General features: G+C 41.4%; 1 protein-coding gene across 2 annotated transcripts in view; it reads right to left on the reverse strand.

Moving 5' to 3' along the window:
- The window catches only part of LOC149803773 (uncharacterized), a 33,724-nt gene extending 9,311 nt beyond the window's left edge, over positions 1-24,413 (reverse strand). The window contains exon 1 of one of the 2 annotated variants that reach the window (XM_089953556.1): positions 24,071-24,413. In XM_089953556.1, the coding sequence (XP_089809682.1) occupies positions 24,071-24,083 (13 nt within the window). In that variant the 5' untranslated portion in view covers positions 24,084-24,413. Of the gene's footprint in view, positions 1-15,546; positions 15,678-24,070 lie in introns of those variants that run through there. The other variant, XM_089953557.1, reaches the window with a different exon arrangement.
- Between the last annotated feature and the right edge of the window lie 1,168 nt (positions 24,414-25,581).

The following is a 25,581-nucleotide window of genomic DNA, read 5'->3' on the forward strand; positions in this document are numbered from 1 at the left end:
ACGTTTGGGTAACTGTCCTTGGAACAGATGATCTTCGATCATGGATCGCTGTCCCTTGGGAATGGTGAAGGTTTTCACTTCCACGCGTCGTATGGGATACTTGGCGGTAGTTCTACTCAACGTCTGACTGATGTCGTTTCCCACTTTAGGTAACACTTCCACACGGCGTACGTAGAGTCTGGCTTCTAGGATTTTGGTTTTGTAACCGTCACTATCAGCCATCAAATGGAAAGCGGCACTGCTACGATTCAGTCTCAGGCGGACATCCACCCCGTTCAGCAAATACTTTTCTTGCAACCACATGTCCAAATGCAAACGATCCATCAGTTCTAAACTTGTGTCGGCTCCCGTGATTCTCTTTCTTCGTTCTACAAATCCATCATTGTTGTCTTTCTTTTCATCAGTTTCCAATATTTCAAACTTGGTAGGTTCGTCAGCTTCCCATACCACACAGGCATTGAGATGAGTGTTCTTGGCATCTATTCCGTACGTCAAGAGATTTTCCAGGTAGGCACGATAAGGGTAAGTATCCATGCTGCTACTGACCAGTTTGTTATTCAAGTACAAGTCCACTCCACTGAACAAGGAATGCATGAAATTGTTGACGGGAGCTACTGCTTCATCGTCTATAGCACCTCCAGTCTTATCTAGAATTTTGACTTTCAGGTACAAGTAACTGATATTCAGATCGATGTAATCTTCGGGCTGTCCTTTGATTTCAAACTCGATGGGAGCGGAATCGGTCAGTGAGGAGACGGGGTGAAATTCCACCCACTGGGATTCTTGCATGGTCATCATGGTAGGGGGCATGGCAAACAGATCCAGTTCCGTCTTGGAACAAGCGCAAGATTCTCGGTGCATCATTTTTTTTGTCTCTTTTCTCAATAATCGAAAACGTCTAAGTCTCGAACGGTTCTTCTTTTCTTGGCCTTTCTCGCTTGAAGTCTGGTGAAAGGGTGTTTTCTTCGTCGTCTCTTTCTGCCTTGTCCTTGCTGAATGCCTGACTCGGTAGCGTGCAGGGCATTTATAGGTGTTTCTCGTTGGCCTAAAATGTCTTTGCCCGTTTGCAGCAAGACATTTTTGCCTGCCCTCATGAAGGCTTCTTTAGGGTTTTGTTTGTCGATGATGACATTTTGGAGAAATTCTTTGCCTTGCGTCAGTGCCGCATCTTTCAAGGCGTGCAATCCGCGTGTCAGCATCGGTTTCAACACTGGGGCCACCGAACGAAAGGCCGATTTTAGCATGTCTCCTAAACCGTGTCCTCGCTGTCGAGCAACCCCTCGGTACACTGGATACATGACTTACTTACGAGCCGTGAGAGAACCGTTTTCGAAAGTGGAGTTTCACCGTGACTTTTCCTTTGGTGAATGGAATATTTTGTCCCAGATCTCCTTTTATAGCAATGTTGACCGTGTCCAAATACGACTTACTGACAGGCAAATAGTGAGGATGGACAAATTCGCGGTGGACGTGGTAAGTGTTTCCACCTTCCTCGTCAGCGTTCGTGGCAGAATCCACTTTGAAAGGAATGACACGCAGTAACGGTACGGAGGTGTGTCCCACCACGTTGTACTCCACCACATCGGAATACACGAACATCAAATTCAGTCCTTGGTTCAGTTCTACCGAGGCACGAAATAACTTGCTAAAAGACTCGTTGTCGTAAACGATGGGTAATTCGTTTTTCTTGAGCATGGCCTTTCTCATGTCCATGTCTCCGCCCAACATGTCAAACAATTCAGGACAAAATAAAATGGACACGATTTTACTTCGTTCAAATTTCATCAAGAAGCGACGAGCTGCTTTGTGGTACTCCGTGGTGACATTTTTGTTGACATGCTCCAAAGCTTTCAGAAACACGACATTAAACCTGGAGGTTATGGTGCTGACCAAATGTTGACCACTAAAATAATAGCCTGGGGGAATGAACAAGTGATAGGTGGTGTACTTTTGTGTACGGGTTTTCTTGTCATATTTGACATTGCTATCCATCCACTGTTGCATTTGCTCGTCATGAACATCCACATCAAAAAAATTTTGATTGGGAAGGACATTGAGGACTTGGGTCGGGTGAATCATTTCTACTAAAGCCACTTCCCAATGGGCTTCGTGATCTAACTGGATGGCCTGAGGTAATTTGGCCGTGTAACAGCACAACGTGTTCTTGGGAAACACCTCCATGGAACTGTCACTGGGTAAAGTTAAGTAAAATTGGTTTTGGTGACTCATAATTCCAGAGTTCTGTGGCTGTCCGAGGGGTTACTGGACGTCAGAGGCGTGTCTCCGTCTAAAATGGGGTTCTGGTTGTGATTGAAGTGGTGACTGGCACTGGCACTGGACACAAGGTTCCCGGGGTTCCCGTTCGAGGTGAATTTCAGGGAGGGATTAGGAAGCAGGTAACCGATGCAACTGCTCAATAAAATGGTCCACAATTGTTTGTCTCCTTGTTGCAAACTCAAATTGGCGATGGCTGCCCCGATGACACAATACACCACGAAGATTTGGCAGAAAAAGACGATTTGCGTTTTAGGCACACGTTCTCCACACCACACCCACAAGGGTTGTTTTTGTAAATCTTGCACAGAAGAACTAGGGGAAGGAGGAGTGGTCGACGTAGCTGCGTCTGCTGTGTGAAAAGGCATGATGGTCACTTCTTTTTATAGTCGATGACTTGCGAAGCGTCGATCCAAGAATCAAAACTGGGCGGATATCCTTTCCAACGTACTTTGACTTCTTTGACACGTCGTTTGCCCACTTTACGGGTTCTGCGTTCGAGAATGCTTTCGATGTCGTACACGTCGTCTTCTTTTTTGGTCACACGTTGTAACTCGGGCAAATAAAACGTTCCTTTGAGCACTTCTCCGTTCATGTCTTCCAATTTATAGACGGCAGGATGACGGCCATGCACTCGTCCAGTGACGCGAAACAATTCGGTCGTCCAGTTAGGTAAGTAACCTTTGTCGAAAGTGCGTTTGGTTTTGCCAATGCGCACCCAATCTCCTACGGCCAACTCTCCACTTTTCTTGGGGACAGCCCTCGTCGGGGACGTGCCAAACAGGCGCTCAAACACCAACACTTCGTTCTCGGGAGTCACGTCTTGCGGGGCACGTCCGATGCTTCGATGGTAAGATTGGTTGTACGCTTGCACCAGGTGCGGTAAGATGTCGATGTACTTCAGAGTGTGGTGATGCGTAAAATATTTCCACATGCGTTCTTTCAAAGTGCGTTGAAAACGTTCCACGATGCTGGCTTTGGTTTCGGGATTCTCGGTGGTAAAAAAATGAATGTCACGTTTCTTTAATTCTTTTTGGAAAGCTTGGTTCAGAAATTCGGTACCTTTGTCCGTTTGCCATCGAAGAGTGTGACGAACGCTTTGTTTCAACACTCGTTGCAGGGCTCGCACTAACTCGCTGCTCGATTTGGAAGTCAAGGGCACGACCCAGGCAAATTTGGAAAAGACGTCGATGACACAAAACAAATATTTGTAGCCACGATTGTAGCTGGCCAAATGAGAGACATCGGCTAAATCGGCTTGCCATTGATGATCGATGCCTTCCACTCGGGTGCGACTTCTGGCAAACTTGCGTCGAATGGGTTTGTGTAAAGTGTAAGTAGCTTGTTCTTGTAACCATCGTTGCACTTGAGGTAAACGGAGACTTTTCAGTCGAGTTTTGGCAGCACGATACAATTTTTGAACTCCTGCGTAACCTGCAGGATGCGAGGGATTGTAGTAAATGCTGGCTAAGACTTTTTCCATTTTTTTTGTGTTGGTTGGTGTGTTAATAAGACACCCACTCTTGGAGGATGCTACTCTTTTTCTCTTGGGGTATTTTCTTGGATTGCAATGCTTTGCGTGTGCGGCCAGCAATAGGCGTCGAAGAGGAGAAGGATGTCTGAGCGGGGGATATCGGTTCTTGTTTCACTTCTGTCTTCACTTCTGTCTTCACTTTCTTTTTCTCTTGTGAGGAAGAAGGGGTGGCCATCATCTTTTTAATCCATCCAATTCTGGAGGTAGGTGGTGTTGTTAACTTGCGTACTTTTTCTGGTGGAGTTTGAAACCCTTCCTCTTCTTCTCCTTTTTCTGACTTGGTCACGGGTACTGGTGGTACTGGTACTGGTGATGGTGCTGGACTTTTCATCAAGGTCTTAAAATCTTTCAGAGTGGGTAGAGCTGTTTCGTCTAAAGCTTTCTGGTGAAAGAGTTGTAGTCGTTGCAAGAGTTGACCGTACTTTTGCGATTTTTCTGTTTCGGACAAATCTTGGCGATCCATCAAGGACTGCAATTCGTGTTGTAACTGGGACATCTCGCTCAAATGGGGATTGGGAGGTAAATGCGGGGTGCCTTGTTCTTGCCACCGATGGTATTCCATCCATCGTTTGTAAGGCACTAAAGCTAGTTTTCGTCCTTCCATGGGGTTGTCAGGGGTCGATTCTGAGATCTTGGGACTTCCGAAGGCCTTTTTATCTTGTTCCCACCAGTCCTCCCAACATGGTTCCCAAGACTCCTTTCAGTATGGGGCCTAACAAGAGAGGTAAAATACCTCCACGTTGCACTAACATCTTCTTTTTTTGACGAATGGGAATTTTCTTTCGAACCATTTGGCGAAGAACGTGACGATGTTTGCTTAAGCATTGTTTCTGGTGTTTGGACAAAGGGATCGTGCCTTTCAAAACGTTCAAACAACATTCGCACACGGTATCGATGACCTCTTTGGAGGCCGTTTGAATGAGTTTTTTTCGTAGGGGTGGAGAAGCTTTGGACAGGACAGATAACATGTCCCCATGTTTGGCTAAACGTGGTGGCAGTCCTTTCCTTTTCTTTCCTTGGGGTTTTCTGGAGGGTGACATCTTTGAGTCTTCAGGAGCACCGAAAAAACACTGATACCCGACTTGGTCACAGGCCTTTTTTATACTGGAACGCGTCGCCACTGATTGTCTTGACGTCGTATCAGTTTGAGGACAGGCATGACACGTCGTGCAGGGGTACGCAACGGACTAAATCGAGCCAGTTCTTGCTTGGACAAATCCAGTAAACTTTGTAACATGCCCGATCTTTCTTGAACTTTGATTTTGGGAGAAGGTACTTTGTGAGCAGCAGCCACTGCCACTAAATTGGAAGGTCCTGCCACTGGGGAAGTTCTTTTGGGGGTCATCAACGGAGAAGTTCTTGGTGTGATCAACGTCTCCAAGTACTCTTCAGTTCTGGGTGTCATTAACGGAGAAGTGGACAAACGTGAAGCTGCCGGAGACGCAGTCACCGCCGTGTCAGGTCGTGGTTTTCGAGTGTAAGGTTGCGTCCTGGCCGAAGTGCCTCTCTTGCGACTAGTTTTCTGTGGACTTTTCTTCTTCTGGGGGCTTCTTTTCTTTTTCCGGGGTGGTGTCTGGTCAGAGGAGGGTCCTGCCACTGGAGAAGTTCTCCTTGGGGACCTGGTCTTTTTCTTCTTGGGGCTTCGTTGGACTTTTGTCTTGGGTATAACTTTGGGGGCATTAGGATCCCATCTTAAGAGTGAGCGAATGATGACCCCTCCTAGAGTACCGCTCCCTCCAGGTTTCAAAATGATTTGTTTTTTGGTTTGAGTGTCGATGCGGGGATCGGCCAGTTGGACCAAAGCGACTTTGTTTCGATCGAAAAAGCGTTTGGTTTGATGAGGAATCTGAATGATTCCTTGGAGTAATTGACGTGCCGTCACCGTGAACCATCGTAAGACTTCTTTGAGACTAGCTTCTAAGACACGAGCTCGTGTTTGTGGATCTTTTTCTCGACTGATGCCATACAAGGCACGAATCAATTTGACGGGAAGATGCGACTGAAGTGACGTCATGTTCGCACTGAGAGTGAGACAGACGAAAAAGGGTCTGAGGTTTTTATAGATTTTTTATGGGGAGTGAAATGAAGTCGAGGACGGAGACGTGTACAGGACAGGCCCTCCGTCTTGGCACCAGTGGTGAAACAAGTGGGTACGAAATCGCAAATCCTCGGGAGTCGTAGGTTTCAAATCGACCAGTAAATAGGCGTGTGGAGTTTGAGTGGCATCGTCGTACGCCTGAGTCAGCCAAGGCGTTCCTAACTGTTTGGCTAAGACTTGCACTTGCGATTTATCTCGAGGGCTTTTAAACAAGACCACGTAATGCGCATTGAGACTGATGGTGCGATGGGCTTTACTTTGTTGAAACAAATTTTGGGTGATGTAAACGATACTGGCATTACGGTGATGCCCTTTGCGCGTGAACCACAGTTTAATTTCTTCTTCGTCTTCTCCTAACATGTCGTCGAAAATGACCAAATGGGTTAGACGGGAGTCAGAGACGATGCCGTCGTCTTCTTTAGGAATGCCTTCCACAAACACGATGGAATCGCCTTGACTTTCTCGCAAGAGGCTGTACGCCGATTGCCACTCTTTGTAACACCACACGATTTGTTGAGGGGGTCGATCGATCAAATGATGTTTATGTTCGATCAAACGTTTGACGAATTCGGTTTTGCCCGAACCGCTAGGTCCAGCAATGAGCATGTTAAAGGGATGGCGAAGATACAAAGCCTCCCAACTGGCACGATCTAAGTGTTCGTCGATCACTTTGACAGTAGAGGAAGAGGGAGCAGAGACAGCAGAGGTAGCCATGGTGTGAGAAATGTCACTTGTGACACGAAAAACAAACAAGACAAGAGTTTATATACTTTTTCAGAACACGTTTATTGAATGTTTTTTTCAAACATGAATACGAAAGACAAAAATGCATAAAAGCCAAAGGCTTAAGTACAAGAATAAAAGGCACATGATAACCATGAACGTGGAATAAACACAAGTGTCTGTACAACATGTTTTGGGTAAAGTTCTAACCAGTTCTATAGTAGGGGTAAGGTCACACAAGTGTCCTCCCGAAAGGGTCTTTCAGGCCTGTCCACGACAGTCCTGTCCTGGGTGACGGGTTCTTCTGGCACCGTCACTAACACAGGTTGAAAAGTAACTTTTTTCCTTGAATAACTCTCGTGCATACTGGGCCACCTCTTGTGTCCAAGCCTCAAAACCCTGGTCTCGGTGATGTCCAACATTTGACTCCTAACCAATCTGGTTTCTTCTTCGTCAACGACATGGTAAGTTACTTCAATGAACAATGAACTATCGATCTTGCCTAGGGTTCCTTTTCATATACAGACCAATACCGACGTGACCGTACGGTAAGGTGAAGTGATTGGGAAGTCGCACTCGCTTCTGGTATACAATTTGATAGACTTTTTCCAAGGGTCGACTGACGATGTGGTGAGTGGGTAAACGTACAATCTTGTTCGGTTGATAGGTGGTCACTTTAAAGTTTCCATCCTCTCCCGATTGCAAGGCTTCTTTCAATACCCCAAAGTTGACCACTCGACTGGTACGATGATTCAGAGTCAGTCCTTTCACTTTGCACGTCGTGTGCACTTCTCCTTGTTTGTCCCGGTATTCGTAGCCGTAATTTTTGGGACCACCACTGACGAAACTTAGAATCTTGTCGTCGGGATGCTCGTCTGTCCAGGCTCCTAAACGGTCTCCTTCGATGTCAGGGTGCTGTTGAATCGGGTGATGGATGTAAATGCAACTGTCCGTGTCAAAGTACAGGACGCGTTCTTCTAACAGTTCTAAAGCTTCGTACAATTTTAAGCGAGCATGAGCTGTCACGTAAGCCGCAATGATGACGTTTGCAAAAGGGTCGTCTTGTACAAAGTCCAGATCTTCTTCGTAATTGACCAAGATCAAATCCTCTCGAACGACGTCCACATGTTTCATGTATTTGGTTTTGTCGTGAATCATCTGGAAGTAGCGGGAAGGTTCTGTCAAATATTCCGTCTTGGGTAAACACGGTCGTTGTGCCATTTTACCCCACAAGCAATTTAACATCACTTTGGCAAACGATCGCCTGCCTTCGTTTTTTTCGATGTGGTCTAAGGAGATGCCTTCTTGTGCGTAGTATTTCTCTTTGAATTATATTTGGTCTTCGGGAGTGTGACACCAGGAAGGATAGCCGCTGGCTTCTTGTTTCAGTTTCAAAAAGGCATCCACGTAGTCGGCGAAAATGCCTTTCTGAGTAGGGTCACCCTTGTGGTACTGTTGTGTCTTGGGAAAGTGGCAAATTTCGTACACTTCTAACAGTTGGTATCCCATGTCCAGAGCTTTGAACAATTCCACGCTGACCCAGGTTCCCGTCAAGGCACGTTCTTCCTGGCTGTGATGGCAAGGTTGGTCCTGGTTGCACGTTTCGGCACAAGTACGGCACAAGGGAAACATCAGTTTGCCTTGACAATGGTGAGGTAAGACGGGATGGTATAGGTTCGTGGGAGGCAAAACTTTACACTTGATCAAGCCTTCGTATTGTCGAATGTTTTTCAGGTCGATGTGTTCCGTGAACAATTGCGGGTGCCCTACAGGAAAGCGACAATATTTGCACACGTAGGGATACAGCGAACACACGTCCAAGTATTTGATTTCTTCTCCTTTCTCTTCGTCGGCTTGGTACAGCAAACAGGTGGCATTGGTCCTTCCTCCGTACAAACTATCCCTCGGGTTCAGCGGGTCCATGAACTGGTAACTTTCCACGAGGCGTTTAAACTCGGGATCGGTTTTCAAACGGTGATCGTACTCGTGTTCCCACATTTCCACCACTTGGTATCCTTGCTGTTCTAACTTTAGGCGTCGCTGACAAGTGTCCTGGTACAAGTCTTCCATGGTTCGTTGCAAAAACTGATTTTTAGTGCCACGGTCAGGGTAACAGACGGGACATCCGTGAAATAAGCAACCGTTAAACTCGTACACGATCTTGGGGTTTTCTAAGTCCCAGCCATCTACCCAATACGTTCCGATGGTCTTTTCGCCTCCTCCGTTGCGGGCATGCTGAATCCATTTGTCTTCCTTGTCGCACAAATAATGTATCCAACGTAGGGCTTTGACCGAGTATTGACGCTTGACATAGTGGGTCGTTTGAGGACTGATGACAGCCACGGTGTTTTCAGGCATGAATCGTTGTCTGTACACTACGGAACACGCTTTGGCAATGGTGCAAGCTTCTTTCAAAGGATCGACCCCTCCGTGTTCCATGAACAGTTCTCGAAATTTTCCACAGCAACGCCGTAAAATGTCCACGTCGGAACGACAATACTTTAACATTTCTTCCTGAAAGTCGAAAGGGTCCGAGGCGTGAGCCTGGTACCAAGCGTAGAAAGCTTCTCGTTGTTCGGTACGCATGTTGTCGGGGTCGTAATAGTGAGCCTCAGGCAAATGGGGTAGAACAGCATGTTGATTGGCTTCCGTATTGAAAAAGTGTGGAAAGTACCCTTTAGCCATTTCTGTCATTCCAAACGTTTTAGGCATTCGGCTCAAAGGCATGGCCAAGTAACTCATCGAATCTTTAAACTGTACTTGTCCCACTTGCATGAAAATGATTTTGGCTCCGTTCAAAGTCACTTTAGGACGTTCGGTGCCATGTTCCGTATAGTACCTCAAAAGAAACTGTCCATCGTATCCGGAGAAATTGTGAGCCATCACCGTGGCATGACGATGACAATCTCCGTAACGTTCGATGTCCTCTTGGCTCCACGTCTTGTCGATGGGGGTCTAAGACCCATTGGGCAAAATCGGCTAACGTTTTTGGTCCCCGAAAGATTTTTTCACGCCCTCCAGGAATCTTGCTGCAGTGAGGGCAATGACTGAAGATAGGTTCTTGAATGCACTTCTCGCACGCTCGATGAGCCACGCAGAAATTAGGGATGTGAATGCCAGTCTCTTGCATGCATTCGAAATCGAAAAAGATGAAATTGCCTTTCTTCTTGTGACCGTCCTCTTTCTCTGGTGGGGGTTGGTATTTTTGCACGTAGCATTCGTGTTCCAAGTCCACGATGTGGTGACAAATGTGACATTTTTTCTTTCCTCGACATACGTGTGCCTTGGCATTGTTGGTAAGTATGCCTTGTCCACAGGTAGGGCACAATCTCAAGAGTTGACAAGCACATTTCTGCTGTGAACCTTGCGTCTTCAGATGTTGCTGGTAACAGGCAGGGCTGACAAACGTACGCAGACAAGTTGAACAAGGCACTGGTTCTTCGCTCAGACAGGGTGGAGAGGCCAAACATCCTGGGCATTTCAATCCACAATGCTTGTGTTGCTCTCGATTGTTATAACCATAATCACATTTCTCACAATAATAACCGTATCCCAGGAATCCAGTGATACTGGTAATGGTATCGAAATGGTCATCGTGATGATAGACATGAATGTATTTTCCGTCCTTAAAGTCTTGGCCTCGAAACAACAGAGACCCGCGTATTTCTTGAGGGTGCACTTTCAAGGTGTAGCGTGGAGCTAGGGCATCTTGCAATTTTTGCATCTCAGGAATGCCACAGGGTGTGTCTTTGGACAGGCCAGCTTGTTGCAACAGGAGTTCTGCTTCGTTTCGTTGTTTGGTTTGGTTCGATTTTCGAATGTTCTCCCAGGTTCTTTTCCATTCTACCGTGTCGTTCTTGTTGGCATAGGTTCGTCCCACCACGATGGCACGGGCTAAGCACATCTGGTCTTGAGGGTTGTTAATTCGGACAAGACTACGCTTAATGTTGCGAAGGTCGTCCACCAATAACATCTTTTTTTGTCCTGTCCCTTGAGGAAGAGAGACGTGAGCCATTTTTCAGTGTGGCTTTACCATCGGTGATGTCAAACTGGTCATTAGATTGTTGTACGTGTTGAATCTTGTCCATGACTTTGGAAGGGGTTAGTTCTGCAGGTCTGCTAAACTCGATCCAAACAGGGGATTTCAAACCGTCGTGATCTATGGATAGTGTCAAGCGATCGTCTTCTTTGGGTTGACATTGTCGCTTGAGTGAGGTGAGCAAAGAATCCCACATCTCGGTGATAAACCCTTCTGCTTTCTCCAAGGGTACGTCAGCCTTGAAATCTTTAAACTTCACCGTGTAGGTGTAAGCCGTGGTTCTAAATTTTCTAGAGGAGCGCTTTTCCGTCTCTCGAATGGAATAGTACTTTTCAGGGTTGACTAAGGGTGGTGAACTTGGTTTAGAGGGTTCGGATTCTGGTTCACTCATGTCCTCTTCAAAATCACTGGCATGAATTTGTGCCAAGATTTCAGCCCTGGTACGAGGCGATAGATCACGTTTCTGCCTCTTACTTTCTTCTTCTTCTTTCTTCTCGAATGAATGGGATCGTTTCATCTTGAGTGCAAAACGTCAAATGACTCAAGTTTAAACACCATAGACTAATTTATAGTCTTGGCAAACCAGCGTATATAAAAAGGGTGTGTGTCTTGTCCTTTCACTATTCATTTCACTCTCAAGCTGAGCACAACGATGGAAGAGACTACCCAGATGGAACGTTTCGTCAGAGCTTTGCGAGGGGTCATTAGAAAATTCTCTTCAGACCAGCCGACGGACTGCTCTCCTTCCTTTCGAGATAAAAGTCAAGATACTTGCTATATCTGTCAGAAGAAAGGGCATTGGTCTTCAGAGTGTACAGACCATCAAAAAAGAACAAAAACAGGGACTAAAAGAGACAAAAGTCAAGATACCTGTTATTATTGTAAAGAAAAAGGACATTGGTCTCCAGATTGCCCAAAAAAGAAACAAGAGGAGTCAGAAGAAAAGAAGGATTCTTCAAAAGAAGAGAGGGATTCTTCGGAAGAAGAGAGGGATTCTTCAGAGGAAGAAGAGGAAGAAATAAGACAATTCTATTTGAAAGAAGCAAAGAAACAGGAGAAGAAAAGAAGAAGGGAAGAAAATGAGGTAAAAACGGTGAAGAAATTCAAAAAACAGAGACTAAACAAGGAGAAAGAAGAAGTCAATGAACTTTTTATTAAAGTGTTCTGTGGTGAATTGTGAATTGGATTGTAAAAAAATGGATAAAAGAATACATGAATGATATAAGGTAAGTGTCTTTGAGTTTTGATTTTAAAATAAGAAGCTACACTCACGCACTCATACACAGACACGTACTATAAGGGTAAAATGGGTGGGGTTTATTTTTGAGTTATTGGCAAATTGAAATTCTATTTCTTTTCGAGAAATGTGGGTGGCCCTGAAAAGGGCCTTTTTATTTTGGTGTAGGAGTGAGTTTAACCAATCAACTTTAACTGCCTTAAGCCTTTGCCACGGCCAAGGCCTACTTCTGATGATTGGGTTGAAATCACTAAGGGTGGTACGACAGGCTTAGTCACAGGGTTGGCGTGTTTAGCTCGGGAAGGTCGTATTCTCTTCGGTCGTGATAAAGAAGTCTGATACATTTGTTTCAGACTTCTTAACTCCGCTAAAATGTCCAACAGTACCGTAGCCGTTTGATTTTCACCCTCTTGTTTCTTTGCTGCTACTTCTTCTTGCTGTTGTTGCTGTTGTTTTTTTCTTACCTCTTCTTGTTGCTGTTGCTGTTGCTGTAGGAGAAAAGCTTGTTCCGCTTCCTTTTGTCGTTGCATAAATTTCTCCAATTCTTCTTTCTGTCTCTGTCTAAAATTCTCCACTTGCGGTAATGAAGAAGGTAACGAAGGTTCTGGAACAAATTCTTGCGAGGTAAGAAAATCCACAAAATCCCAGTGTACCTCTTCTGAAAGTAAGTCCGGGTTCCCTTGGGCAGTCTCCCCTGCTGGTGCACCCCAATGGATCGTTTTCTGAGTTTCCGTCATGTTGAATCACTGTCGCATAGATTGACTGCACACAAGCGCTAACGAATCTATATAGATCACGTGACGTCACAGACTGCTCTCTTCGGATTGGATGCGAGCTGACTGAATTTTGTAACGCGTGTTCGGATTGGTGAATGAATTCAATCCGTTTCAATCCTTCCTGTACCTATAAATAAGCGCAGTTCACTGCATTGATTCACCTATTCTCGTCGCTTCAAGATGTGGACCACAGTTGAGTCATCCACCCTTGTGTCTTCCATGATGTTTAGGACGGACATGCTCATGTATGTCAGGTCCAAGTGGACTGTTGTTGATAGGACAGATACTAGTCAATGGATGAGGAGAGTTTACATAGAAAGACAAGGATGTCTCAAGAGGGTACTTGTGTATGGACCGGTAGTTAGAAGGAGTTTAAGAAGAAGAAGAAGAAGAAGATGTGACAGATGCCATCTATGTTAATATTAATATTAACATAAACCCAAAGGCCCTTTTCAGGGCCAGCCATATTTCTCGAAAAGAGATAGCCTTTCCATTGCCTACCCCTTTTCTAAATTTAAATTTAAATTTAAATTTAAAAAAAACTTTTTTAAAAAATAAATCCCATATTCAATTCCCCTTGTCCCTAGACAAACCCAAACTCTATTCCCATGTTAAATTCCCATTGTCCCTAGACAGTCCCAAACTCTATGTTAAATTCCCATTGTCCCTAAAGTGACCCACGATTTTTCTCCATGTTAAATTTCCATTGTCCCTATATTGTCCCAGGGGTCTTTTTAATGCTAAGTCCCATTGTCCCTATAGTATCCCACTTAACTACTCTTGATTCATAAATAAATTTCGGGACGCTTAGACTAAAATAAGTCATATCGGTCAAGTCGTGCAATACGAACGCTGTGATGGTTTGTGATCTACACATGATATTATTTAGAAAAAAGATACATGTATATGCAGTGGCTTATTCAGGAGTATTTCCATACGTAATTCACAGCTTAATTATATGCTATATACGAACTGATCGCTACCGTAAAGCCGTTTTGATCACTATGTCATCTAAACTTAGAACATCGTCTTCGTGCATTAGTTTCCAAGCACGTTGAATGGGCTCCACCTTGCTTCTCTAATCACAGATTCGAAATGCAATCATACACAGGGACAAAACACCGAGAGCGTGTATGCGCTTATAGAAATAATGGCAAAATAATTTAACTGGGTAAGTCGCAGTTACCAAAGTGGCATCTGACCACCATTTTCAGCACAGTAAATTGGCGTTATGTTTCTAACAAATATCCGACTGTAAGGGATAAGGCTAAAAAATTGCTTTTCATGAGGTTTTTTGTTAAAGAGAAGAGTTTTAGCCACCAAAAAGCTTGAAAAATATCTTCGATTTTTAGGAAGAAAACATTAATTATGTTCTTTATATTACATGTAGTTATAAAAAATTTTTTTATCTTGGGGTAAAGAAAACAAAGATATCCTGGCTCGAAACGTAAATGCCAGATCTACTCCCCCCAAAGAAAAAAGTGGCCTTCATCGGTAAACACAACCATGGTGCCAAAAAATAAAATCCTACAATAATTTCATTTTTGACCAGATTTCACATTAAAAAATACTTGAAACCAGCGAACACAAATCATTTAATTTCGTAACCATTGTTTACCTGAAACGTAAGCACAAATACCGTAATGTCATTCTTATGTGCCTTATTTTCCGTAAATGTCAACCGCTGAAAATGTATACGCATTCGAACTCAGCTCAAAAGTTTCCACAATCATTAAAATGATCAGGGACTTGTTGCTGTTTTGGGGTTTAACGTCATTTCTCAGCACAAGATAGGCCATACATGGTGGGCAGTATAACTGGTGCAGGAAGATCCAGGGAAATTCCCGGTAAGAACACTGACCCACGGGAAGCTACAGTCAAACTTTCTTACATACTAGACTGGCCGAGCTTGAGACTCGAACCCACGTGGACAAAGGTAAGGTGGCAGTGATCGATGAAGGCGTGCTCTTTAGATCACTAGGTCACCATAGGCCCCGCTAGGGACTTGTATAGCTAAATTAATCACAGCTAACATCGAGCTAGATTGGCTGAAATAGATTGGAGAACGTATTCGACTCCACGATGACAGCGAAATTGGAGAAAATGTTCTGTTTAAATGTTACATGACCTTTAATGGCTCGGAATGGGCAAGAATTACACAATTAGAGTTTGTAGTAACAAGAGCTCAAGATATATACTATCTTCTTTGGCACAAGTCAACTTTCTTTTTAAAGCAATATCATATTAATACTAGAAGGAATCTATGACGAACCACGCACATTCATGGCAAATATTCACCCACTGTGTAACTCTGGTAGTAATGGGCTATGAAGTAAAGAGCCCGGAGGTTTGATGGCTGTTGAAGATAGAACACAGCAATCTGATTTTGGACAAACACGCCTTCACCTCAAGACGCATCCAAACTGCGAATTTGGAAACTACAGGTGCGTTGAAATAAGAGTTACAGACCTGACAAAAATGACGAACTTAAGCACAGACACGTCAATTGGGAGTACATAATGTCTTCTATTCGTGCATCAGTCTTTAGAAATCAGAAAACGTTAGAATGTATCCCCAATTTCAAAAAGAAAAAAGAAAAAAGATATGCACAGAAAATACTCCATCATTGTTGTTTGCCTTTTTTTATTTATAAAAAAAAAGAAAACGATATGTCAATCAACAACCGCCTAGAACTGACAAATAAAAATGTTATGGACAACTTTATCCAAAATATAGTATAGGACGGATAGCGGCTTCTCCTACTCTCTATTGTGTTGCCTCGTTCTAACGCAGTCGTACTACACCGTTACTAAATCAGTGTCTCATATAATAACAATAACTGAAAAATGAAACTAATTAACTTACCTCCCATACCTTAAACCCGTGCTTCCCGTTTACCTTCGAGAAACTGTTTATTCTAAATGACGATATACCGAATAAGATTTTACATGGAAATTAATTTTCCAAGGGAATTCCCGGTATGACGTAACTTACTACCTACGTCATTTCAGCTCGGGGCAAAGGTTACGTTGAATATGACCAAGCACCATTCAGTTAGTTACTCCTTACTTGACACATTCGGAACTGTCTCTATCTTTAAAGAGGAAAAGCAGTGAAAAATGTCATGAATTTAACTCATTTTACATGGCAACGTTTGTAGTATCTGATGTGAAATAAACATCACTAGGTGTAAATCAATATAAGGTCTCTATGTGTATATTTAAATTTACTTATAAAGTTCCTACTGATATTTAATTGTGTCAAAACTTTGTGTAACATGTTTTCGAGACTGCTTGCAGAAAAGTGGTTTGCCCCCACGGTCAAAAAACTATTTTGTACTGTTGGCAGCCTAGTAAGAAGTAGAGTTTCAAATTGTTTAACTAAATGGCATCATTTTGGTTATTTTGTATACTGTGTACACACTTAGAAAATTTGGTACACACGACAGCTTTGAGTTTGACATGCATACCTCTTGTTGAGTGTAATCTCAGAGTGTTTACCCTGACAGAGGAACGCATTCTTGTCAAGACAGTTTCCCTACTATGAGATTTTTTTTTATGTGCACTTACTGAATAGGCTTTATAATGTCCATCTAAGAGAATTTTTGACTTTTTAAGGAAGTGAAATTTATATTAAAAAATTTGACCATGTTTTTAAGGATTTTATGTTTAACCATTATCTTATATTTGTTATACCTTGTTGACAGAATTGTAACATCTTAGTATTTTACCTTGTTGTATTTCTTGTTTACACTTATATAAATGGTTTAATCTTTCTAAAGTTTTCCTGCAATGCTTTATATATATTTTTTTAAACTTTACATTTGAGTAGCACCATAGCACCATTATTGTGCTGAGGTGTCATGTCACACACACACACACACACACACACACACACACACACACACACATCTCCACTTCAGCTTATTACCTTTTAATTTTTTAAAATATCTGCATTTTTCCAACATTTTGTAGCGTCCACTTTAAGTGTGTACACATCAAATATTACATTTGCTACCTGGATTTATTTTAGAGCTGATACAGTTACCAGATTTTGCTATTCAAATGTTAATTCAATGTATATGGACAGAATGTGAATATTAGTTTTATTGATATTAATAAGACTTTCATAACTACCTTTTCTGTCTTCTTTGGTTTTTACCAACACTTCAGACCCTGCCAGCTTACATTGAAAACACTGTAAATCAGTAATCCATATTTAATTAAATGATATTCTGTGGGTGCAATTCTTTCATTGATACTATTCAGATCAATACAGGTATTATTTTTCCTCTTTTTTCTTCAAACTCGCTATGAGCAAAAACATTCAAATAGTAGAAGGTGGACTACAAGTGAAAAGAGGACTGTAACTCACAATTACATTTACAGTTTAATATGGGGACTGTCACAACAAATTCTTTAGGCAGTGATATATTCACAATCAAAATAACATGAATTGATTCACATTGTAATTTGACTAGAGTGCAAAAATGTGATGACAGTCCATGCACATTTTATGACTCGATTGGTTTTGTAAGCTGGCTTCTGAAATCACACTCATTAATCATATTTATGGTAATCATGTGCAGAAAATGCCAGAATAAAATTAGGATATTTTTTTTTGAATAACTTGGTTGACTTTAATATTATCTGTATTGTATTCCATGTATTTTATCAACTAGCCAGACACCACATTTAATTTTGAACTGAGCCTGATTAACAATGAATAGAATGCTGATAATATAAGAAATGTTACTACTGTATATACTGCTGTGTGTGTGTGTGATTTGGACTTTTAATGCTGCTTTAACAGTTTTTCAGTCATATCGCTATGATGTCTGCAGTGTGACAGTTTATATTGATGTCTAGCACTGGAACACGATGCTGCAGACATGTAGCATGATGTCCCACCCAGTAACATTATCCTGACACCAGGCCGACCAGTCCTAACAATAACCTCTTAATGCTGAGCGCCTAGCAAGGCAGCTGTTAGTACCAGTTTTGTAAGTCTCTGGTATGACTCAACCGGGGATCGAACCCATGACCTCCTGCATACCAGGCAGATGCTCTAACCACTAGGCCACCAGAGCGGTCAAAATGATGATGATGAAATACACATATAAATTCCAGTAAATGTCTTTGTCCAAGAATTAACAGAGCACTTTAGTATTTCCAGGGAAAACAATGACTTGAAATTCAATAATTTGAAGAAAATAATTTTTTTGCCCCAAACTGGACACAACATAAAACAACTTGACGTCTCAAGTGTTACGGCATGACTGATAGAATTCTTATCATAACATCATTTATAATGACTAACTAAAATGCAAAACAGATTCCAGGATGGGGGTCAAGAGTTCATTCTTCGGAAAAAATAGAAGTTTGTTCATGAATTAACACGTGCCTCACATCACATAGTCCAGGTCTGATCGCAACTGAACTTAATGATTCTCACTTTGAGAAAGAATTTAAAATTTTTTATTTAAAAAGTTGTTTACCAAAACTGTCACTGATTTTAAGGTCAGCAACTAGATACATTGTTTCAGTTATTAGGTATTTACATCAATGAAATGAATAAAATAAAAAATCAGTCAAGTCAAACAGAACTGAACAAAATTCGGAAAAAAATCAAGTCCAGTAAACAATATTTACATTACAATAACATGTAATGGAATACAAAATATTTTAAAACTGACAGACAATTAAATATGCACAACGATACTGACCTAAAATAATCTTTCATGAAATTAAATAAAAACAACAAACTACTAATTTGATCCAGTATTTCCTCTTATCTCAAAGATATCAGTGAAATGGAAAGGAAAATTAGAAGGCTTTTTGAAAGTACAAATAGTTTTCATGTTTCTCAAAACTTTACCTCCTAAGGTAAGAGAAAATATTAATTTATTTATAAAGTCATGGCAAGAACTCAGATAATGAAAAGCCAAACGATCAACATAAAATTTGGTCCACACAGCACGTGCATTTGGTGAAGAGGACTGGACCAATTCTTTTGTGCTGGCTAAACTATGTACAAAATATGCTATTTTTGGATTAGTTTTTATTTGATATTTATTTTTTGGAAATATTTGAACAAACCAGTTATTAAAATATTTTAAGGAGATAAAATATATTATTAACATGTATTATAATAATGTCCAGTTACTGAATATTTTTTCAAAGTATTTGTGTAATGGATCTAAACTTTTGACCAAAAGTTTAAATGTTTATTAAAGATATATTTTAAAGGAATTAATGATGTTGATATGCTTATAAATTTTCTTATTATTCTTGCCAAACTATGTAAAATCCACTTGTTCAGAAAAAACCAAGCCTTACTTATTAGAAGAAGTTTGTTTTACCGTATAATGTCTGGAAGAGCAAGGGGCCAAAATGAAAGATGATATCATTTGAAAATCCTAAAGTTGGTTCACACTTCCATTGCTTTTTACAAAAGGGGGGAAGAGTACATTCAAGAAAACAATTTAGCAACATATTGTGGTACCGCTCCAGTGGCCTAGTGGTTAGAGCATCTGCCTTGGATGCAGAAGGTCGTGGGTTCGATCCCCGGCCGAGTCATACCAAAGACTTACAAAAATGGTACTAACAGCTGCCTTGCTTGGCACTCAGCATTAAGAGGTTAGTGTTAGGACTGGTCAACCTGGTGTCAGGATAATGTGACTGGGTGGGACATCATGCTACATGTCTGCGGCATGATGCCCCAGTGTTAGACATCACTATAAACTGCCACAGTGCAGACATCGTATCGATATGACTGAAATTTTCTTAAAGCTACATCAAAAATGCAAATCACACACATTTTGGTTGGTGTGTGACAGTGCATGTCTTGAAGGTAATCCCCTGTATACATGTACTATGTCTGGTCGTGAAGCAAGGAAATAATTAAACTGCTGGCAGCTGATTTTTAAATAAAGAATACAGACAAAATAGTCTGATGAGTAATTAAAATATCATATATATATATGCAATTAAATAAATATGGGTTGTCCAGTTTGCAATGCCTTCAATCACATACATGTACATATAATGAGTTGTTAATTTTGGATTGTTGTTGTTGTTTGATTGTTTCATGGTTTGAAGTGTTTTAGTTTTTTGTAGGGTGCATTTTGATTTGTGATAAAGTGCCCATTATAGACAATACATTGAGGAACCTTTATCACATCAGGTGAAGTATTCAACATCTTGTTGTGAAATATGTAATTTTATTTACATTTTGAAAACTATTTTATAACCAGATAATTTAGTAATATCCTATTTTCTCATTCTAACACTTATCCATTGAAATAGTTTGTTCAGAGGATTGTATTTGTATTTTGTGTGTAATGTCTTCTCGTATATAGAAAAAATATGCAAGATGGACGGTGATGTTGAGTCAGTATTTTTTTCTTGTATTACAAGCCCAAAAATGATGATTGTGGAAAAAGGTGATTTCCAGGTTCTTGGCGCTTTATGCATAACAATTGGTAAAACTAATCATTCGTTTCGTTCAGTCCCATGTCAAGAGATCAACATGAACATGAGATCACAATATATATGAATATTTATGATTTTAAATGAATTGTGTTTTCTCTGTATTTATTCTTTTGTCAGTCTAGTTTTCTTGCTATGTTTCAACTACATCATTTTCTGTCTTTTCAGATATGATCTTTACCCGTCTGTCTTTCTGTCTGTCTATGTTGTCTATTACCATTTTAGATAGTGAATATTTTTGATAGATTTGCAGATTGTCCAATCGGTGTTAGTTCAGGTTGTTACTTTATTAATAATTATAGTTATTATAAATAAGCATTAAAAATCAAACGTCCTATTATAAATCCAATCTTGGAAAAAGTGCTTATGTAGAATTTTTAAATTTCAGAGTTTGTTATTTTTCAGTATGTGAATCAATGGTCTCCTAATACAAATAATTAAATTATCAGCTGTGTTTTTTGTTCATCCACCCACAAAGGATTTAAGCAGTGATGCCACATACAGATTCAATTACAATCAAGACTGTACTCTCACTGAGAGTAATGGGCAGGTTATCTCCCATACATTTATCGGTACGGTTTAAGAGTGTTAGTTTGAAAGTGCGTGTCCTTTGCACATATCCAGAGGTGGCAGGGTACAGTTTCATAAATTGGCCCCTGGCAGATTTCTTAACTTAAGGTTATGGTGTGACTTTTTCAGCTATTATTATTTACTAATTAAAGATATGGATATATTTAAGAACTAGATGTTGCGGGCTGGTGTTGTTCTTGAAATTGATGTCGGGAATGTACACCTTCCATAGCTACTCTGCGTTATGTTGATAGTGAAATACCAATAGTCAGCTAGGAAGAAGAGCTAGCCTCCCATAGCAGTAAACACATGGGTTTGGTGGAAGTAGAATATCTCAAAAACAGCTTGGATGACAACTATTTTCAGTTGCATCAGCCAGTTGAGTACATACCGGTACTGTTTTGCAGAACTGTCATCAAGGAAAAGGGCTTGTGTTTGCACTGTGAGCATCACATGGTGTCAAAAATGACCTTCAGACATGAAAATTGTAGGTATAAATTTGGGTTTGGAGTGCATAAACTTCTTCTGCTATAAACTGCCATTGACTTCTCTGGTCAAGTGGATAATATTTTTATGCTTTGTTTTAATATAGGTATCTAACAATATGGACCATTTTGACCTCACTTGTGTATTTGATTTTTTATGATTTTGTATACTAGGTTGCTGATTGCGGCATTAAATTTGTACATAAAAACTGGCCCTTGCCCCTAGAGGAGAATAACTGTGAAATGTCATACCAGAGAAGATGGATTGTAGCTATTTTTGGCTGGTGATTCGTTTTTGCTTAACACAGGTTTGCACAAATGATGGCAGTACTGACCCAAACAGAAATGTGCCATTCTTTTAACTTCTTATCTTCGTCATATCTATACTGAAGTCATTAGAACAATACATGTATTGCCATTTTAAATTATTTTTTATATGCTGGTGATTTTTTTTCTCTCAGAAGTAAGTGGATTATGAAAACATTGACAATTTTCAACAAATTCAATTTGTTTAATCTTTAAAGAAATACATTTTCCGAAACGATGAATTTCTGTTGTTGTTGTTTTGGGTTTAAAGCCATTACTCCGCGCAAGATAGGCTATATATGATGGCAAGTATAACTTGTGGAGGAAGAACCTGCGAAAACCCCAGTAACAACACAAACCTGTCGGAAGCTAATGGCAAGCTTCTCACATTACCCACAATGGCCGAGCCTGAGACTTGAACCCATATGGACAGTGTTATGATGGCAGTGATCGGTGACGGCGTGCACTTTAGCACTTTATACCATTTGGCTACCCGAGACCCAGTTTCTTTGTGTGTGTGTGTGTGTGTGTGTGTGTGTGTGTAGGGGTGTCATGATATTGTACTGTAGATGGGAAGATGTGACGGGCAAGCGCATTTCCTGGCAACTGGTGGTCCCTGCAGTATTTTGGGATGATGTTATCGCGAACTTGCATGATGCCATTACTGTTGGTCACCTTGGAGTGAACAAGACTCTTTCTAGAATACAGAAGCGATTCTACTGGCCGGGTGTAGGAGGAAATGTTAAAGACTGGTGCCGTAGTTGTGGCCAGTGTTCCGCACGAAAGAGGCCATATAAAGTTAACCGGGCCCCCATGAAAATTTATAATGTTGGTGCACCAATGGAACGAATCGCCATAGACATTTTGGGACCTTTCCCTGTGTCAAATCATGGAAACAAGTATGTCGTTGTGATAGGGGACTATTTCACGAAACGGATAGAAGCATTCGCAATGCCAGACCAGGAGGCAGAGACTGGCAAAAATTCTAGTGGATCAGTTCATCGCTCGGTTCGGTGTACCAATGTAAATTCATACAGATCAAGGAAGGAATTTTGAGGCGAACTTGTTCAAGATGTGTAACCTTTTAGGGGTAGACAAAACGCAGGCTACTGCTCTGCACCCCCAGTCAGATGGAATGGTAGAAAGTTTCAATCAGACTATCAAGAACATTCTGGCTACCCTAGTGTCCAAAGATCAGAAAAACTGGGATGATATTCTGCCACTGGCACTCATGGCATACCGTAGTGCCGCTCATGACTCAACGAAATTCTCACCAAACGAAATGATGCTTGGTAGAGAAGTGAGGTTACCTATTGATTTGATGTATGGAACTCTAAAGGAAAAGTCTTTGGAGTCCAGGAATTCTACAGAATTTGATTCAAAATTAAGGACATACTTGGATTATGCCATTGCGTTAGCTAGGGAACACATAAAACATGCAAGCAAAAAGCAGAAATGGTACTACGACTACCGGACCCACATTAAAACGTATAAGACAGGAGGCGCTGTGTGGCTGCATGACCCAAAATGGAAAATTGGGATTAGCCCGAAATTACAATCAAATTGGGATGGACCCTATCTTATTGTAAAATGTATCAGTGACCTGGTATATCGCATTCAAAAATCTCCAACTCACAAACCGCGTGTGGTTCATTATAACTAATACCATTTTATGGCGACAGTACAAACTGGTTGAAGGACATTGTGAACATGGAGAAGGAAATTCCTAACAGTGGATCTAGTGATGAAAGTAATTTCGACATGTCTGACAGTGAAACTGGCATTCCGGATGCTATGGAGTACGGGCGCGGCAAGCGGGTGCGACGCCCACCGCAGAGATTTGACCCTAGAGTGTAGAATGATCTAAGACATGATCAGGCTCAATAAAATGACTGTGTTCCGTGACTGTCTAATGACTTAAATTAGTAGAAATGTGCAAATGACTAAATTGCCTAAGAAATACTTGTGAACTATTTCGTTTGGCATAAGTGTTTAGTGTGTAAATAGGATTTAGCTGACTTAATTAGAAGAAAAAATAGAAAGAAAAAAACCCTAAAGTTTTATATCTCATATTTAATTTTATATTTTGTGAACTCGTATAGCAGGCTGCTTCATAACTAATGTTGTAAAAGTACTGGTACGATGATTTAACTCCGACCAAAACAACCAGTTCATTGTCATCTATATGAAGAAATTGAATTGACTCAGAGGGTAACATGTGGGACACGTTTTCAAAGAGGGGAGCAGTGTGATGAAATTGGATACCTGGGAGTGTAATGCTACAATGATAGGGGCAGTGATGTTTTCCTATAGCACTGGTTGAAATGATTAGAGCTGTTAATTATAACGGAACTGTCTGCCTGAGGGCAGTGATCCTAGGGAGTGAGAACCCTTATCTGCTTTCTTGTGTCAAGTATCAGGTTTTAACTAGACTGAATTATGGACTGGGAAAGTAGTTTTAATAAGATTCACAAACTTAGAAGAAGAGAGGTTTCGTAGCTTTCAGTATAGAGATTTCATGCCATTTCGGGCGCTCACCAGACTTTTCCATACAGCTGATTGTGTAACCGATATCCTTATCCTCTTGCTGAGCCTTCCTCAATTCTCTTGTCGAAATTCCTACAATCTACGAGGACTCTTCCTTGTGTCCGTCTTCCTTACTACCGCCCAGAACATCACAGCGAGGATGTTTACTGGAATTTTGTGATGTACTCCCATCTTTAATTTCAACATTTTCGCAATGTGAACAGTCTACACAAGGCCTACGCGACAGGCTGTCAGCGTTTTGGTGTTTCTTACCCCCACGGTATACGATTTCGAAATCACAGGTCCCAAGAGTTTCTAACCAACGTGCGAGTTGGCCTTCCATGTCCTTGAACTGAGTCAGCCATCTTAATGAGCTATGATCAGTACGAATGACGAATTTCCTACCGTACAGATAACAGTAAAATGCTTGATAGCACTGACAACTGCAAGGCGTTCTTTACGCGTGACGCAAATACTTCCTCTCTGTTTTACCCAATGTACGGCTACAGTAGGCTATAACCTTTTCCTGACCATCTTGATTCTGGGAGAGCACTGCGCCAATTGACAGGTTACTTGCGTCAGTATCCAAAATGATGTTAGAACCAGACGGGTCGGGATAAGCCAGAAGAGGGCTCGAAGACAACTTGGATTTCAGAATTCGGAATGCCACCTCACATGCCTCATTCCATTCAAGTCGACGATTTTTTTCTGTAAGTATCGTTAAAGGCCTTGCAATCTCAGCAAATCCTGGAATAAATTTTCTGTAGTACGAACACAAACCCACGAAGCTCCTCACCTCCTTGACGTTAATAGGAGTAGGCCAGTCCTGTACGGCTTTGATTTTGTCAGTATCTGTTTGGACGCCATCATGAGACACGATATGCCCCAGATACGAAACACTGCTTTGGAACAGATGACACTTTACTGGACTCAGTTTCAACCCAGAAGCTAATAGGCTTTCGAAAATGCCTCGCACGCTTTGTAACGTCGTTTCGAAATCTGCGCCGAATACAATAACGTCATTCAAATAGACCAGGCATATCTTCCACGAAAGCCCTTCTAGGACTCGGCCCATTAAACGTTCAAAAGTAGCAAGCGAATTACAAAGGCCAAAGGGCATGACCTTGAACTGATAGAGACCATAGTTTGTGACGAATGCAGTCTTACATCTATCTTTGGGATCCATGGCTACCTGCCAATACCCACTTTGTAAGTCTAGAGTACAAAACCATTTCGACCCTCGAAGAGCATCCAGTTTATCGTTGATCCTGGAAACGGGGAAAAAGTCCTTTATTGTCACTTCATTTAGTTTTCTATAGTCGACACAAAACCTCGTCGATCCATCTTTCTTTCGAACAAGAACAATGGGCGATGCCCACGGACCATCGGATTTCTCAATCACATCTTGTTTCAACATTTTCAATGACACACTGGTGTCTCTGGAGAAAGTCAAAACCAAGAATTCCATCGATAGCTTTGTCGATTTCCGCCACCCACACCGCATGCTTAACTTTTATATCATT

Source organism: Sinohyriopsis cumingii, chromosome 3, assembly GCF_028554795.1.
Source record: "Sinohyriopsis cumingii isolate HCF-2022 chromosome 3, ASM2855479v2, whole genome shotgun sequence".
NCBI lineage: Eukaryota > Metazoa > Mollusca > Bivalvia > Unionida > Unionidae > Sinohyriopsis > Sinohyriopsis cumingii.